The following is a 15,861-nucleotide window of genomic DNA, read 5'->3' as shown; positions in this document are numbered from 1 at the left end:
AGAAGTTTTAACTTTATCCCCATAGGCAATAGGATCCAGCAGAAATCCTCAAGGGAGAGTGACATATTCATATTTTAATTTTTTTACAGATAATTCTGGGGAAGCTAGCCTTAAATAGGGAGAGAAAGTAGGAGCTGGAATAATTAAGGTCACTGTAACAATTTTGTCCAGAGATACTGAGGGCCTGAATTAGGTAGTGAGAAGAGAGAATGGACACTGAAGTTTTGAGGTGTTTTTAAGGTTGAATCAACAGAAACTAGTCACAGTTTCAGGGAAGGAGAAATTGGAGCAGAGGAGGTAAGAGAGAAAATGAACATTTAGAGTATGTGAGGGAGAAGGAAAGACTGATTGCAACCCAAGTTTCTGGGTTGGAAGATGGAGTGAGTGGTGATGGTTTGAAATCAGAATTTGATTAGAATCAGATATGTTAGGAAAGGTGTGGAGTGGAGTTTTGCATGTGCAGCATTTGAAATGCCTGAGAGGCAGCTGGGAATGCAGATCTGGAGGACAAACAACATGACTAGGCTGGGGAGGCTCGTGGTCCTCAGATTAGCACCAGCCGTGAAGCCACACAAGAAAGGGAGGTAGTCTGAGGAGAACGTGTAATGCTATGGGAGTCCTAAGAGCATCGACATACCTTGACTTGTAGGTATTTGATTGACTACTTGAATTATAATGGGCCCACTATGAAGTAAAGGAAATGGGAACATTTTATGGAGAAATCTACAAAATTCCATCCAAGTTCTCATAAGTAAACTGTCATATATCAAAGCAGGTTACTAAAATGGAATGTTTATGTGTAGCTGCATAACTAAGCAAGTGAGCTAATTTGTATTTGATTCTCAGGTTTCATCTATAGACAACCCAACCCCATAATCGCTATGTCCACTCTTGCTTCACTACAAGGACTTCTCTATGTAGTAGCCATATATATATCCATATATATATCTTTTTTTGGTCAACTAAAAAAAAATATTATATATGTATGTATATATATATATGTATGTATATGTATATTTTGGTCAACTAAATGTGATGTTCAATGTTTGTATGTGAGCTCATCTCTTTTCTTGGTACCTGCCAACCTCTTTTACCTCATCTCTTACATCTCTTCTCTTTACTCATTGGGCTTCAGCCAAAGGCACCGTCTTCCTGCTCCTGCCATAAGTCTTGTGTATATGGTAGGCACTTAATAAATATGAAATGAATGAATGACTCTACCTTCTAGGTTTATTGCAAAAAGAAAATGTGGAAAGGTATATGAAGAGCCTGTTAAAGTGCCTGGTTTGCAATAAATGCTACTTTTAATCATTTTTGTCCTGTGTTACCCAGTCTGTAATTTTGATGTTTTCCTGCCTTCCTCTGCTCCAATCTACCTTTCTAACTCTTCCCATTCAACCAACTCACTGTGCTTAGTTTTTGCATCACCAGAGTACAGACCACATGTATTGACATCTCTCCTCAGTTGGCACTTGATACTATCAACTTCATCTAATCCCCTGAACCTTTTCATACATGTCCTTTCCTGAGTAACCACATTTTTTTATTATGCTTAATAATTATATATGGATTCCAGATCCCAAGGACACTGAGCATACAACAACCTTTCTGCAGGAATTCCCAAGAGAATGTGAATCCTCTGAGAACTCAGTTCCAAGATTACCAAGGGACTCTTGTGATTCATTAAGCACTGTCCTGATCACATCATTATGCGGATTTGGAATCAGCAATTCATAAGTGATAGCCAGTACTTACTGAACACTTATTCTGGGCCAGGCAAAGTCCTGAGCACTTACATATGTTACTTTACTTTATGAGTTGGGTTTTATTAGTATTCCTATTTTATTCCTACTGACTTGCCAAAGGTCACACTGTTAGTGATTTGCAAGTTAGGATTTAAGCCCACGTGGTCTAATTTTAGATTCCTGCCCTCAAGTATGCTTTTATATTTTATAGTGCCTCAGTAGCAGTTCCAGGGTCATAAAGTTACTTTTATTCTTCAGTGTTTGATTTTAAATTTTAAAAATAATATGCAGTTATAGTTTTTAAAAAATTCCAACGTTTCTTCCCTACCATTTCAAGTCTTCGTTCCCTTAAGGCAACTACTGTGAGCAATATTTTCAGAAGTTTTTCTTTATGAGACTTTTTTGAAACTCTTAGTGTGATTTTCCTCTCAACTTTTGTCTTCTGATAAGTCAGCTTATTCCTAGTTAGTTGGTGAAGGTGTTGAATATAAAGATCCAGAGGCACTCTGATAGCATATATATATGTATGTACAATTTGGGTTGACCCAAAAAGAAAGGTGTTCCACCTCTGTGCGAAGCAGGTTTCTAAAATTAATTAAATTCTTACCTGTTTGGGACCCATGTACATGAGTTTCTGTCTGAAGGAGCCCTGCTTTTATTGTAAAACTCCTGGATGATGAATTCTTCAGGTTCCCAGGACTGAGGCTGTTATTTGACAGCTCATCTATGAACGTATCACCTTGATGCTCAGAGAAAAATGAACAACAGCCCCTCTTGGCTAAATAAATGGGGTTTGATGCTCTTTTCAGTGCATGGTTTTATGGACTCAAGAATCAAATGTGCTCAGAACAATGTGAAGAGAGTTTGGCTTCTGGACCCGTATCTTTTCTCTACCCCTCCGTTCATGAAGAAGGATGCTATAATTGTTAATCTGCCACACAAAAATGCTTCCACAGAAATGGCCATGCTTTTCAGCAGGCAGCAGAACATCTTCCTAAAAAGTGAGGTCACCTGAAGCACAGAGCAGAGAAATCCCAGATGGCACTAATATCTGATTTCATTTTTAGCACGCTCATATTCAGCAGATGGATTGGAAGGCTGACCTCTCTGGCACTTCTGCCTCACTGCCTGCTACTCCAATTGCCTTTGCGAATGTTTTTTCATAAGGCTTCTCCTGGTACCTCTGAGATTGATGCCTGGTCGCCCGCCCATGTTATACTTCATTACGCCAAGGCTCTGTGTGGTTGAGATTGCCAGATTCTATAAAAGGGGAAATCCTAGCTCATCAGTATCTCAGATTCTTCCTACTATCTCTCAAATTGCTTGTAATGTCTCAGAAAGTGTCATCTGAGCTTTCTAGGTGTTACTGTCATTTGTATCCATTTTTAATGTAACCAAGTCTTCTTCTTTCTCCTGTGGCATGGATAAATTATGAATAATATAAAAATCATCTAGAGATGGCTAAATTTAACTGTTTCTGACATACCTACCAGTCACCTGATTATATTATGGCAAATGTTTTTGAATTCCTGCTTGCGCTATAGCTTCAGGGGCTAAGAAGTACAGCTCTGTGTTGGAGTGCCTGACTCTGCGATTTCCTCTACTGGAGAGTAAGCCTCAGTTTCTCTGGTTGTAAACACATGGTCTTATTAGGACCAGCAGTTGGCACTGGTGTGAAGGTTAAATAAGGTAATGAATGTCATGTGGCTGTCAGAATGCTGGCACAAGAATGGATGCACAAGGAATGTTAGCTTGTGGTATGGTTGTTTTTATTTTGTTGCATATGTGTATAATGGTAAACTATTAAATAATAAAATAATTTTGTTTCATTTTGTTTGGATTGCAAGGACACTGAATTGTTTGTTAAGGAGGACGTTTTAATGATCTGACGCTTTGTTTCAAAGCTTTTTATTATAAAACACTTCACTCTGATAGATCATTACATAATCTACATACCTATTTAGGGATGGACTCTGGAAATGCAGCCCCCTCTTCCTCTCCCTCCCTCCCCATCTAGTTTATATTTTGGTGATACAGCTAGACAGAACAAAGTATCACATGGCGTGAATATTCAGGAGGTGTTCTGTTTTTCCTGGCAGGTTGACCTCTGTGGCCATTCTGTAGTTCTCTGGAAGTTCCGAGAAGGATTAGGCTGCTTAAATCCTTCCGTATTGCTGGTTCTCACACGACCAGACTCTGGTGCCTATTTTAATGCAAAGCCTACTTCTGGCTTAGATCACATTGCATATTTAATAGCTTTTTTGCTCGAACAGACCTCTACCCAATGTGATGTTGATGAATTTAGGTTTTAGATGACTAGTGCTTTATTGTGAAGCTTCCTTTAGGAAGTTACTTTTCTCCTTTTTATAGATCTAACATAAGGCCAGACTATGCAGACTCCAATTTCCATGAGTTCAAGATGCACACCTTCAACCGGGTTACATCCTGCAAAGTCTGCCAGATGCTTCTAAGGTAAGCTTGCTCAGTCCTGTATTTCAGCTTAAAGGATATAATTGCTAAGTATAATCACTTGTCTCATATCTCAGCCAAAACATCCTGAATTAGGGACATTGCCTTAAGCGTTTGGATCCAGCGTCCCTTCCCTTGGCCCTGTACCTGGACAGCTCCTTCAGAACCCCCAGGAAGGCCCTCCCGTCCATGAGGTCTTGCATAGCACTGTCCCCTTGCTTTCCCTCTGGCATTAATGATTTCACAGAGGCAGAATTTAGCACCTTTTAACATATCACTGTCTAATTTTACCTTTCAGAGGAACATTTTATCAAGGTTACTTATGTTTTAAATGTGGCGCAAGAGCACACAAGGAATGTTTGGGAAGAGCAGACAATTGTGGCAGAGTTAATTTTGCTGGTAAGTCATGTTTATAGTGATTCTATTTTTAATTAGGACATAAAACTTGATAAACATAATTAAGGCCAATTTACTCTTAATATATGTTTATTGTAATGTATCTGCTTTTGAAGCTGTCATTTATAAGCACAGTTAGGAAAATATTTGACATTCATGTGACTTTGATAGCTACATGGGAGGTAAAGGACCTCAGAGGGGCTGGTAGGTTTCATGTCACCCGTTTCATTCACACTGACCCCTAAATCTCAGTAACATTGGAGAAATACAGCCAAAACACACAAATGAAGTAACAAAAACAAAACAGAAAGAAATGGTTCTTCTGGCTTTAGTTCTTAAATTTCTCCCTTATTCTCTTAAATATTCATCTCAGAAATGCTAATGATGCCAGAAGTAAACACCATACAGACTAACTCATGAATTAATGAATTGAATACATTGTCATTTTCCAGCACTTGACAAAGAGCATCTATTCTTTGGTTGTGTAAATATTTTCCCCTTGGTTTTAAAAAATAATGCCCCATGATTGCTACAGGAGCCAGTTGCTAAGGCTGTTGGCAATTATGCATTCAGTAGCCTTTTGCTGCTCTCAGCTCCTCTTGGGCTCTCTTCCTTCTCTTTCTTTTCTGGCCTCTTTATTCTTTCTCTTTCTTCTTCTTTCTCTTTGTCCTTTTCCCCTGAGTTTCTCTGTGTTTTATCAGTAAGACCTTTCAAAATCAGTAAAACTTTTTGAACAGAAGAAAGGGATCTTTAACAGCTTGAGTTCAAAAGGCAGTCATGTCAACCTTTGATTTTCCCAAAGGAAAAGGTGGACATTGAATTATTTTGGATAATATGAAGAAGAGTGAAACAGAGAATAATAGCTCATTTCAGAGCTCAGTTCAGAAAACGGGCAATTGTAGAAAAAGGTGTGAATCCTATTAGGGAACTAAGATCAGAGCACATTCCTCTCACTTTGCTCCTTCAGGAGACATTTTTTAGGGCCCCATGAGACATTCGGTATGAGAGGCAAGGGCAGTTGCAGGGAGAAAGATCCTGGCATTAGGTGAGCCACCTGCACTGTGCACACCCTGCCTGGCCCTCTACGAGGCCCTTCCTGCAAGAACTCATTCAGTCTGCAGAGCAGCCCTCCTGTCTCTGATGGGGGCCAGAGTGTTGATGCATTTTGCTTAAGGTCTGTTGAGTAAAGGAGACAAGATTAACACCCACTAATGTTTGTGAAGGTCAGAAACAGTTCACACAGTTGTAAAATATGAAAGAAATATTACATCTTGTCATTTTTAAATTGCCTACCTGATACAGCTTACCATTAAAATGTTCCTTGGTCCACCTTTATTTGCCCCATCTTTTAATCTCTTTGAGGACAGTTAACATGTTTTTTGTCCGTGGTAGGCTCGTGTATTTTCATAACCCCCACAGCCCCGTCTTAAGGGTTTCAGTCTGCACAGAATATAAAGTGAGCCCATAGTTGACACGGTTCTTGCACTTTAAAGGGAACACTATAGCAGAGTAGTTGAGAATCAGGCAGAAATGGTTGAAAACCTCATTCTATTTGTTAGTACATGAGCTTCGGGGGAGTTACTTCAACATTCTTAGTATTCATTTGTTTTATCTATAAAATGGAAATTAGAGGATCATTGTGAAGATCAAATGAAATAATATTGATGCTTAGCACAATGCGTGTACAATAAAAACCTAGTATTTTCATCTAGGGTGTTATGATGAGAAGTCTGTTTTTTGAAAGGGTTGGGCTTAATCTATATTCTGGCAGTTGTTTTTGTGATGTGGAACAAATGTGGATAGAAAAACAGAGCTTAAAAATTTTAGCTTTTACATTAACGAAGTCAATAAGAAACAATTGGGGGTTTCCAGTCAAGCTAGATACGAGAGTGGTATTTTGTACGTCTGTTCCTAAGTTGTCATCTTACTGTCCTCCACCCTTGGGTAGCTCTGTGTAGGGACATAGATGTGATGGCGGCAGAGCCACCAGCTCTGGACTCGTGGTCGGGCTTTAGTCCTGCTCCACAGCTTGCTGGTTGGGTGGCTTTGGATCTTAGATCCTTGCCCTTTGCAAGTCTTAGTTTTTTCCCTTCTAAAATAGGGATAATCATAGCACCTAGCCTTTAAAAGTTTTTTTTTTTAAATAAATACAAGGGCCAGATATTGTTCTAAGTACATTACTACTTTCAACTCATTTAGTCCTATTAAAATCCTGTGAAGTCGGTGTTTTGGCTCTTCCTGCCTTACAAATGAGAAACTGAGGTGCAGGGAAATAAATAACTTGTCTAAGTTGCTTAATTAATAGAGTGAAGATTCAAATCCAGGCCATCCAGCTCCAGAGTTTGTTCTTAATCCCTAGGCTCCAATCCCAGTTCCATGAAGTAGCTCTGATGGAACCTACCAGATGTGCTAGATGCACAGTGCCAAACCCTAGTACATAACCTGGTAAAATTCTGTGCTTGGTTTTCTCTGGGAAAGGTAGAGATTTTCTAATATTTTTTAAGCAAAAACATTTTTGAATTCAATTACATTAATGACTACTAAATGTGTTTGGGCTTAAATGTTTTGAAGTACTGCAATAAATTCAGGAATCCTGGGGACCGTGCCTGCCCTTTCCCCATAGAATGTCTCAGAGCTGGAAGACTGAGATGCCTTCAGGTCTGGGACCTCTTATTTGAAGATGGGAAAACTGATTTATACAAACAGGAAAATAAGGTAACTAAGAATAAGACTCTTAGTATCCTGTTGATTATAGATAATGATTACTTAACACATATCATTCATTAAAAAGTAGGATCATTCTCTAAACTTTGTTATATAATATGTTATAAAGTAGGGAAAAATTTTTTTAAACCTTTGGCTAAATTACTTGGAGTTTTAAATATAATTCCCTTGCTCTTTTAATTCTCTCTCTGCCTTGCATCCTGAATTGTCCTTCATTCTCCTGTTTTGTGCATCTGTGTCTTATTCTCTCTCTCTGTTCTTTCTGTTCTTTCCTGATACTTTTAAGAGACTGATGGCATTGAATGCTTATAGTCCATTTTAAGTTAATGGTATGAAGTAGTAAGAACCTGCCTGGGAGACTTCCCCTTTTGTCTTCAGATTAGGATTTGCTAGGTAGTTCTTAAAAATAAAAGGGCCTTATTCTCAGACCCTCTGTTACAGCTCTATCAGCAGCCTTCTCTCCTTCGCTCCCAAACGGATGCCCTCTAATAGTTGGAAATTACAACCTCCTCTCTCAAACTCACCCCTTCCTGCACTGGTGTAGGTAGTCACTGTGGGTTGAGTGTGAGCTGGAGCTTGAGCTTGGTGCTTCTGGTGTCAGTATGGTAAGATAAGCAGTGGGTTGAGATTAAAGATGATGGCGTGAGAGGAGAGACAGAGACTTCCTCCTAAAACTGGATACAATTAGAAAATATAGTTGGCACAACTAATCCTGAGAGAGCAACAAGAAAGAGGATGGCACCAGACTGCACACACCTGGAGAAAAGAGCAGACCTTACGGAATAGGGTAACTACCAAAGCAGTGGCTGGGTGGGACCCAAGCCCTTCTCCCGCCCCAGATCACCAGTGGGAGGAAGAGAAACAGAGCAGGGAGGGAGTGGAGGCCTGGGACTGCTGAATACCTAGCTCTGGAGATCTGCTCTGGAAGCACAAACTTACATTTCATGGTGTTTTTATGATACTCACATGACTACTGGATTGGAAAGTTAATACAGGCAGAATTCCTTGAGAGACAGATTCCAGCTGCTTGTGGAAAGCAGGGATCCATATCCGGCTGCTCTGGGACAAAAGCCTGTACGTGTGTGCTTGGCCCACCGGCTCAGGCAGTGGAGACAGGCACAGCAGCCGGGAAGCAGGGAACAGCTCTTTGCCCCCACCCAGGCACCAGTACTGCTCCCCTTTGACCCCTGACATTGCTTCAGGGGCTGAGCAGCTCCAGAGTAGAGCTTCTGGACACTAGAGGGCGCCATATACAAACATTGAAACGCCAAAGGAACCTTGTCCAGAGTAAAATTAATATAACTCCAGAGAAAGATTTAAATGACATGGACCTTATGACTCTTCCTGAAAGGGAGTACAAAATAAAAATCATCAACATGCTAATGGAGGTATGGAAAGATATTCAAGAACTCAGGAATGAATTCAGGTCAGAGATCCAATTGCTGGAGAACACGATGGAGGGTATTAAAAGCAGGTGGGATACAGTGGAGGAGACGATAAATGAAATAGAAACTAGAGGAGAGGAATACAAAGAAGCTGAGGCACAGAGAGAAATAAGGATCTATAAGAATGAAAGAATATTGAGAGAACTGTGTGACCAATCCAAACAGAACAATATTCACATTATAGGGATACCAGAAGAAGAAGAGAAAGAGAAAGGGATAGAAAGTGTCTTTGAGGAGGTAGTTGCTGAAAACTTCCCCAGTCTGGGGAAAGAGATAATCTCTGAGGCCATGGACATCCACAGATCTCCCAATACAAGGGACCCAAGGAAGACAACACCAAGACATATAGTAATAAAACTGGCAAAGATCAAGGATAAGGACAGACTATTAAAAGCAGCCAGAGAGAGAAATAAGATCACATACAAAGGAAAACCCATCAGGTTAACATCAGACTTCTCAGCAGAAACCTTACAGGCCAGAAGGGAGTGAAGGGAGTGGCATGATGTATTTAATGCCATGAAGCAGAAGGGCCTGGAACTAAGATTACTTTATCCGGTAAGATGATCATTTAAATTTGAAGGAGGGATTAAACAATTTCCAGATAAGCATAAGCTGAGAGAATTTACCTCTCACAAACCATCTCTGCAGTCTATTTTGGAGGGACTGCTATAGATGGAAGTGTTCCTAAGGTTGAATAGCTGTCACCAGAGGAAATAAAACCACAGTAAAGAAGGTAGAACAGCTAATTACTAAGCAAATGCAAAATTAAATTAACTATCCCCAAACTCAATCAAGGGATAGACAAAGAATACAGAATATGATACCTAATATATAAAGAATGGAGGAGGAAGAAAAAGGAGAAGAAAAAGAAAAGAACCTTTAGATTGTGTTTATAACAGCATATTAAGTGAGTTAAGTTAGAATCTTATATAGTAAGGAAATTAACCTTGAAGCTTTGGTAACCACAAATCTAAAGCCTGCAATGGCAGTAAGTACATACCTATCGATAATCACCCTAAATTTAAATGGACTGAATGCACCAATCAAAAGACATAGAGTCATTGAATGGATAAAAAAACAAGACCCATCTATATTCTGCCTGCAAAAGATTCACTTTAAACCCAAAGACATACACAGACTAAAAGTGAAGGGATGGAAAAGATATTTCATGCAACGAACAGAGAGAAAAAAGCAGGAGTTGCAATACTTGTATGAGACAAAATAGACTTCAAAACACAGAAAGTAACAAGAGACAAAGAAGGGCATTACATAATGATAAAGGGGTCAATCCAACAAGAAGATATAGCTATTATAAATATCTATGCTCCCAACACAGGAGCACCCACATATGTGAAAAAAATACTAACAGAATTAAAAGGGGAAAGAGAATACAATCCATTCATTCTAGGAGACTTCAGCACTCCACTCACTCTGAAGGACAGGTCAACCACACAGAAAATAAGTAAGGACACAGAGGCACTGAACAACACAATGGAACAGATAGACCTAATAGACATCTACAGAACTCTACACCCAAAAGCAGCAGAATATACATTCTTCTCAAGTGCACATGGAACATTTTCAAGAATAGATCATGTACTAGGCCACAAAAAGAGCCTCAGTAAATTAAAAAATATTGAAATTGTACCAACCAGTTTCTCAGATCACAAAGCTATGAAACTAGAAATAAATTATGCAAAGAAAATGAAAAATCCCACAAACACATGGAGGCTTCACAACATGCTCCTAAATAATGAATGGATCAATGACCAAATAAAAACAGAGACCAAGCAATATATGGAGACAAATGACAACAATAATTCTACACTGCAAAATCTGTGGGACACAGCCAAGGCTGTGCTAAGAGGAAAGTATACTGCAATACAGGCCTACCTCAAGAAAAAATAACAATCCCATATAAGCAGTCTAAACTCAGAATTAATGAAACTGGAAAAAGAACAAGAAATGAGGCCCAAAGTCAGCAGAAGGAGGGACATAATAAAGATTAGAGCAGAAATAAATAAAATTGAGAAGAATAAAACAATAGAAAGAATCAATGAAAGCAAGAGCTGGTTCTTCGAGAAAATAAGCAAAATAGATAAACCCCTAGCAAGACTTAACAAGAAAAAAAGAGACTCTACACCCATAAACAGAATTAGAAATGAGAAAGGAAAAATCACCACGGACACCACAGAAATACAAAGAATTATTAGAGAATACTATGAAAATTTATATGCTAACAAACTGGATAACCTAGAAGAAATGGACAACTTTCTAGAAAAATACACCCTTCCAAGGCTGACCAAGGAAGAGCCAGAAAATCTGAACAGACCCATTACCAGCAACGAAATTGAACTGATAATCAAAAACCTACCTAAGAACAAAACTCCTGGACCAGATGGCTACACTGCTGAATTTTATCAAACATTTAGTGAAGACCTAATACCCATTCTCCTTAAAGTTTTCTGAAAAATAGAAGAGGAGGGAAGACTTCCAAACTCATTCTATGAGGCCAGCATCACTCTAATACCAAAACCAGGCAAAGATACCACAAAAAAAGAAAATTACGGACCAATATCCCTGATGAACATAGATGCAAAAATACTCAACAAAATATTAGCAAACTGAATTAAAAAATACATCAAAAAGATCATCCACCATGATCAAGTAGGATTTATTCCAGGGATGCAAGGATGGTACAACATTCGAAAATCCATCAACATCATCCACCACATCAACAGAAAGAAGGACAAAAACCACATAATCATCTCCATAGATGCTGAAAAAGCATTTGACAAAATTCAACATTCATTCATGATAAAAACTCTCAACACAATGGGTATAGAGGGCAAGTACCTCAACATAATAAAGGCCATATATGACAAACCCACAGCCAACATCATATTTAACAGTGAGAAGCTGAAAGCTGTTCCTTTAAGATTGGGAACTAGACAAGGATGCCCACTCTCCCCACTTCTATTTAACATAGTACTGGAGGTCCTAGCCACAGCAATCAGACAACACAAAGAAACAAAAGGTATGCAGATTGGCAAGGAAGAAGTTAAACTGTCCCTGTTTACAGCTGACATGATATTGTACATAAAAAACCCTAAAGACTCCACTCCAAAACTACTAGATCTAATATCTGAATTCAGCAAAGTTGCAGGATACAAATTAATACACAAAAATCTGTGGCATTCCTATACACTAACAATGAACTAGCAGAGAGAGAAATCAGGAAAACAATTCCATTCACAATTGCATCAAAAAGAATAAAATACCTAGGAATAAACCTAACCAGGGAAGTGAAGGACCTATACCCTGAAAACTACAAGACACTCTTAAGAGAAATTTAAGAGGACACTAGCAAATGGAAACTCATCCCATGCTCTTGGTAAGGAAGAATTAATATCGTCAAAATGGCCATCCTGCCTAAAGCAATCTATAGTTTCAATGCAATTCCTATCAAAATACCAGCAGCATTCTTCAACGAACTAGAGAAAATCATCCTAAAATTCATATGGAACCACAAAAGACCTCACATAGCCAAAACAATCCTGAGAAGGAAGAATAAACCAGGGGGGAATTATACTCCCCAACTTCAAGCTCTACTACAAAGCCACAGTAATCAAGACAATTTGGTACTGGCACAAGAACAGATCCATAGACCAATGGAACAGACTAGAGAGCCCTGATATAAACTCAACCATATATGGTCAATTAATATAAGATAAAGTAGCCATGGACATACAATGGGGAAATGACAGCCTCTTTAACAGCTGGTGTTCGCAAAACTGGACAACTACATGCAAGAGAATGAAACTGGATTATTGTTTAACCCCATGCACAAAAGTAAACTCAAAATGGATTAAAGACTTGAATCTAAGTCATGAAAGCATAAAACTCTTAGAAGACAACATAGGCAAACATCTCCTGAATATAAGCATGAGCAGTTTCTTCCTGAACCCATCTCGAGAAAGGGAAACAAAAGCAAAAATGAACTCATGGGATTACATCAAACTAAAAAGTTTCTGTACGGCAAAGGAAATCATCAACAAAACAAAAAGGCATCCTACAGTATGGGAGAGTATATTTGTAAATGACGTATCTGACAAGGGGTTAACATCCAAAATATATAAAGAACTTAGACACCTCAACACCCAAGAAGCAAATAACCCGATTAACAAATAGGCAGAGGATATGAAGAGACGGTTCTCCAAAGAAGAAATTCAGATGGCCAACAGACACATGAAAAGATGCTCCACATCACCAATAATCAGGGAAATGCAAATTAAAACCTCAATGAGATATCACCTCACACCGGTAAGGATGGCTAGCATTGAAAAGACTTAAGAAGAACAAATGTTGGCAAGGATGCAGAGAAAAGAGATCCCTCCTACACTGCTGGTGGGAATGTAAGCTAGTTCAACCACTGTGGAAAGCAATATGGAGGTTCCTCAAAAAACTAAAAATAGAAATACCATTTGACCCTGGAATCCCACTTCTTGGAATATACCCAAAGAATACGACCTCTCAGATTCAAAAAGACATATGTACCCCTATGTTCATTGCAGCACTTTTTACAATAGCCAAGATATGGAAGCAACCTAGTGTCCATCAGTAGATGAATGGATAAAGAAGATGTGATACATACATACAATGGAATACTATTCAGCCATAAGAAAGAAACAAACCCTACCATTTGCAACAACATGGATGGAGGTGGAGGACATTATGCTCAGTGAAATAAGCCAGGTGGAGAAAGATAAATGCCAAATAATTTCCCTCATTTGTGGAGTATAACAGTGAAGCAAAACTGAAGGAATAAAATGGCAGCAGACTCAGAGACTCCCGGAATGAACTAGTGGTTACAAAAGGGGAGGGGTGTGGGAGGGCGGGTGGGGAGGGAGGGAGAAGGGGATTGAGGGGTATTATGTTTAGTACACACGGTGTGGGGGATCACGCGGAGAACAGTGTATCACAGAGAAGGCATATAGTGGATCTCTGGCAACTTGCTGCACTGATGGGCAGTGACTGCATTGGGGTATGGGTGGGGACTTGATAATATGGGTAAATATAGTAACCACATTGTTTTTTCATGTGAAACCTTCATATGAGTGTATATCAATCATACCTTAATAAAAATTAATAGTGGATAGCGAAAAAAAAAAGAAGATAAGCAGTGGGTTGAGGACAGGGGCAAGCTAGACTGTGGACTGATTCCCAATGTGCGGAGAATCCTGACACTGGCCTAAGTTTTGCACAGTCCTTTGTTTCACAGGTAGGTACTGGATGCAGCAAGAACCACTTGCAGCAGTTCAGCAGTGTAGTCTTCCTTGACTGGTATGATATTTAGGGAAATGTGCACTTGGGGGAGGAGAGCAGGAGGAAGAAGATGTATCAGGGGCTGGAGATATAGTTCACGTGAATGGAGCTTTTGTATGGAGGAGAGTGTGGTATCATTTCAGGCAACTTGACTTCGGGGGAAATAATCCCAGCAGACAAATTTAAAGGAAGAGAATAGTATTGGTTTAAGGAAAACTCAAATGCTTACATAATCCAGTTTCCCCCATTGAATTAAATCATAGGTGATATGAGATTGACCTCAACTTTATAGAGCTTTATAGCTCTATTCCTTATTGAATAGGGTAGTCTCACTGTATTTTCAAGAGACTTTGACTGTGATTGGCTCAGTGTGAGTCAGGAGTCTACTTGTGGTCCAGAAAGCTGTGGCTAGTGTGAATGGTTAAGTTTCTATAAACATTGGACAGTTAGGGTGGAAGGCAGTTTCAAAAAGTGGAACATGCTGTTTTCCTTCAACATTAGTCGGGTGGAGAAGAGGCACTAGTTGTATAAATGACACAGTAACTCACAGGCTGCATGAAGGCTAGAGAACCTCCCCCTGTACCCTTCCATTGCCGATTCTACTGGTCATCACCACTCAGGCCTCACCTTACTTGACCTTTCTCTGTCATTCAGCACTGTTAACCATTCTCCCTGACACTCTCCTTCACATCCCTCCACATGCCCCACATTCTTCCACCCTTTGGCTATGTGGTAAATTTCCTTGGCACTAGCTATAACCTACGCCCCAGGTAGATAAGCATCCATTTCAGTGTAAGGCTTTTCTCTTGAACTTTGTATTCACAGTTTCCTTCCTCTCCTCATGTATCCCTTCCCAGATATCCTGCAATGAACTCAAATTTCACATACCTAAAACCAACCTCATTGGTCACTACCACAAACTTCTTCTTCCTATTCCTTGTCTTATTAAAGGTGCACCATACCTGGGTATCAGCCTTGACTTATTTGCCTATCTTCATTCACTTACCTCTTCTTCTCACTTCTCCTCTTAAGTCTCTCTAGAATCCACTGATACAGTATTGCTGCAGTTAAAAAAAGACTCCTTGTCTTTGTTTAGACAACTACAAAAGTATCCTAATTCCCTGCTTTTAATCATACTCCTATACAATTTCCAACATTATCTTTATTAAAATCAAATCTGATATGTCACTCTTCCGCTCACTGTATCTTCTGTTTTTTATAGAATAATGTCCAAACTTCAGTTAGACTATAAGTGTCTCACTGATAAGAACCAGTTTAGTTTATGTTTTGACCTCTGCAAAGGATGGTGGGTAGATGATTGAGTGGGCAGACTGACAAATAATTGGACAGATTAATGAGTAAAACTAGTATACTAGGGTTTCTGGGCTCTAAAGATCAATTTAGTCTTTGAACTAGGAGGAAGAGGCTGTGGAAAATTGGTCAGATTTTGGTTCCACCCTTGTAGAGATTAAAACTCAACTAGTTTTAGGGTAAGTGGAATCAAAACCTTATCTGCATTCCTGGCTAGTGCTTTAAGGATAAAGGTAGAAAACTGGGTAGACCTTTTGTATTCTTTCTCTTATTTATGCAAGGAAAGGCTGGTTCCCTGAGCACCAATCATCAGGCCTTTGACAAGGAACACCTCAGTTAGGTTACTAAGTAGCAAGAAAATCAACCAGCTCACAGAAGACCTGATGACAAAAATATCTCTGTTTCTGGAGAAATCTACTTCCTGGTCCAGTCAGTCCCATTTTTAG

General features: G+C 39.3%; 1 protein-coding gene across 5 annotated transcripts in view; it reads left to right on the top strand.

Moving 5' to 3' along the window:
• Positions 1-15,861, top strand: part of VAV3 (vav guanine nucleotide exchange factor 3) — a 380,328-nt gene that overhangs the window by 245,672 nt on the left and 118,795 nt on the right. For all 5 annotated transcript variants that reach the window (XM_073234374.1, XM_073234373.1, XM_036998404.2 and 2 more), the window contains 2 exons: positions 4,116-4,217; positions 4,513-4,613. In XM_073234374.1, coding sequence (XP_073090475.1) covers positions 4,116-4,217; positions 4,513-4,613 — 203 coding nt within the window. The remainder of the gene's footprint in view (positions 1-4,115; positions 4,218-4,512; positions 4,614-15,861) is intronic.

The sequence above is a fragment of the Manis javanica genome, chromosome 4 (genome assembly GCF_040802235.1).
Source record: "Manis javanica isolate MJ-LG chromosome 4, MJ_LKY, whole genome shotgun sequence".
Lineage (NCBI taxonomy): Eukaryota > Metazoa > Chordata > Mammalia > Pholidota > Manidae > Manis > Manis javanica.
This window is presented reverse-complemented; position numbering and strand designations above follow the sequence as displayed.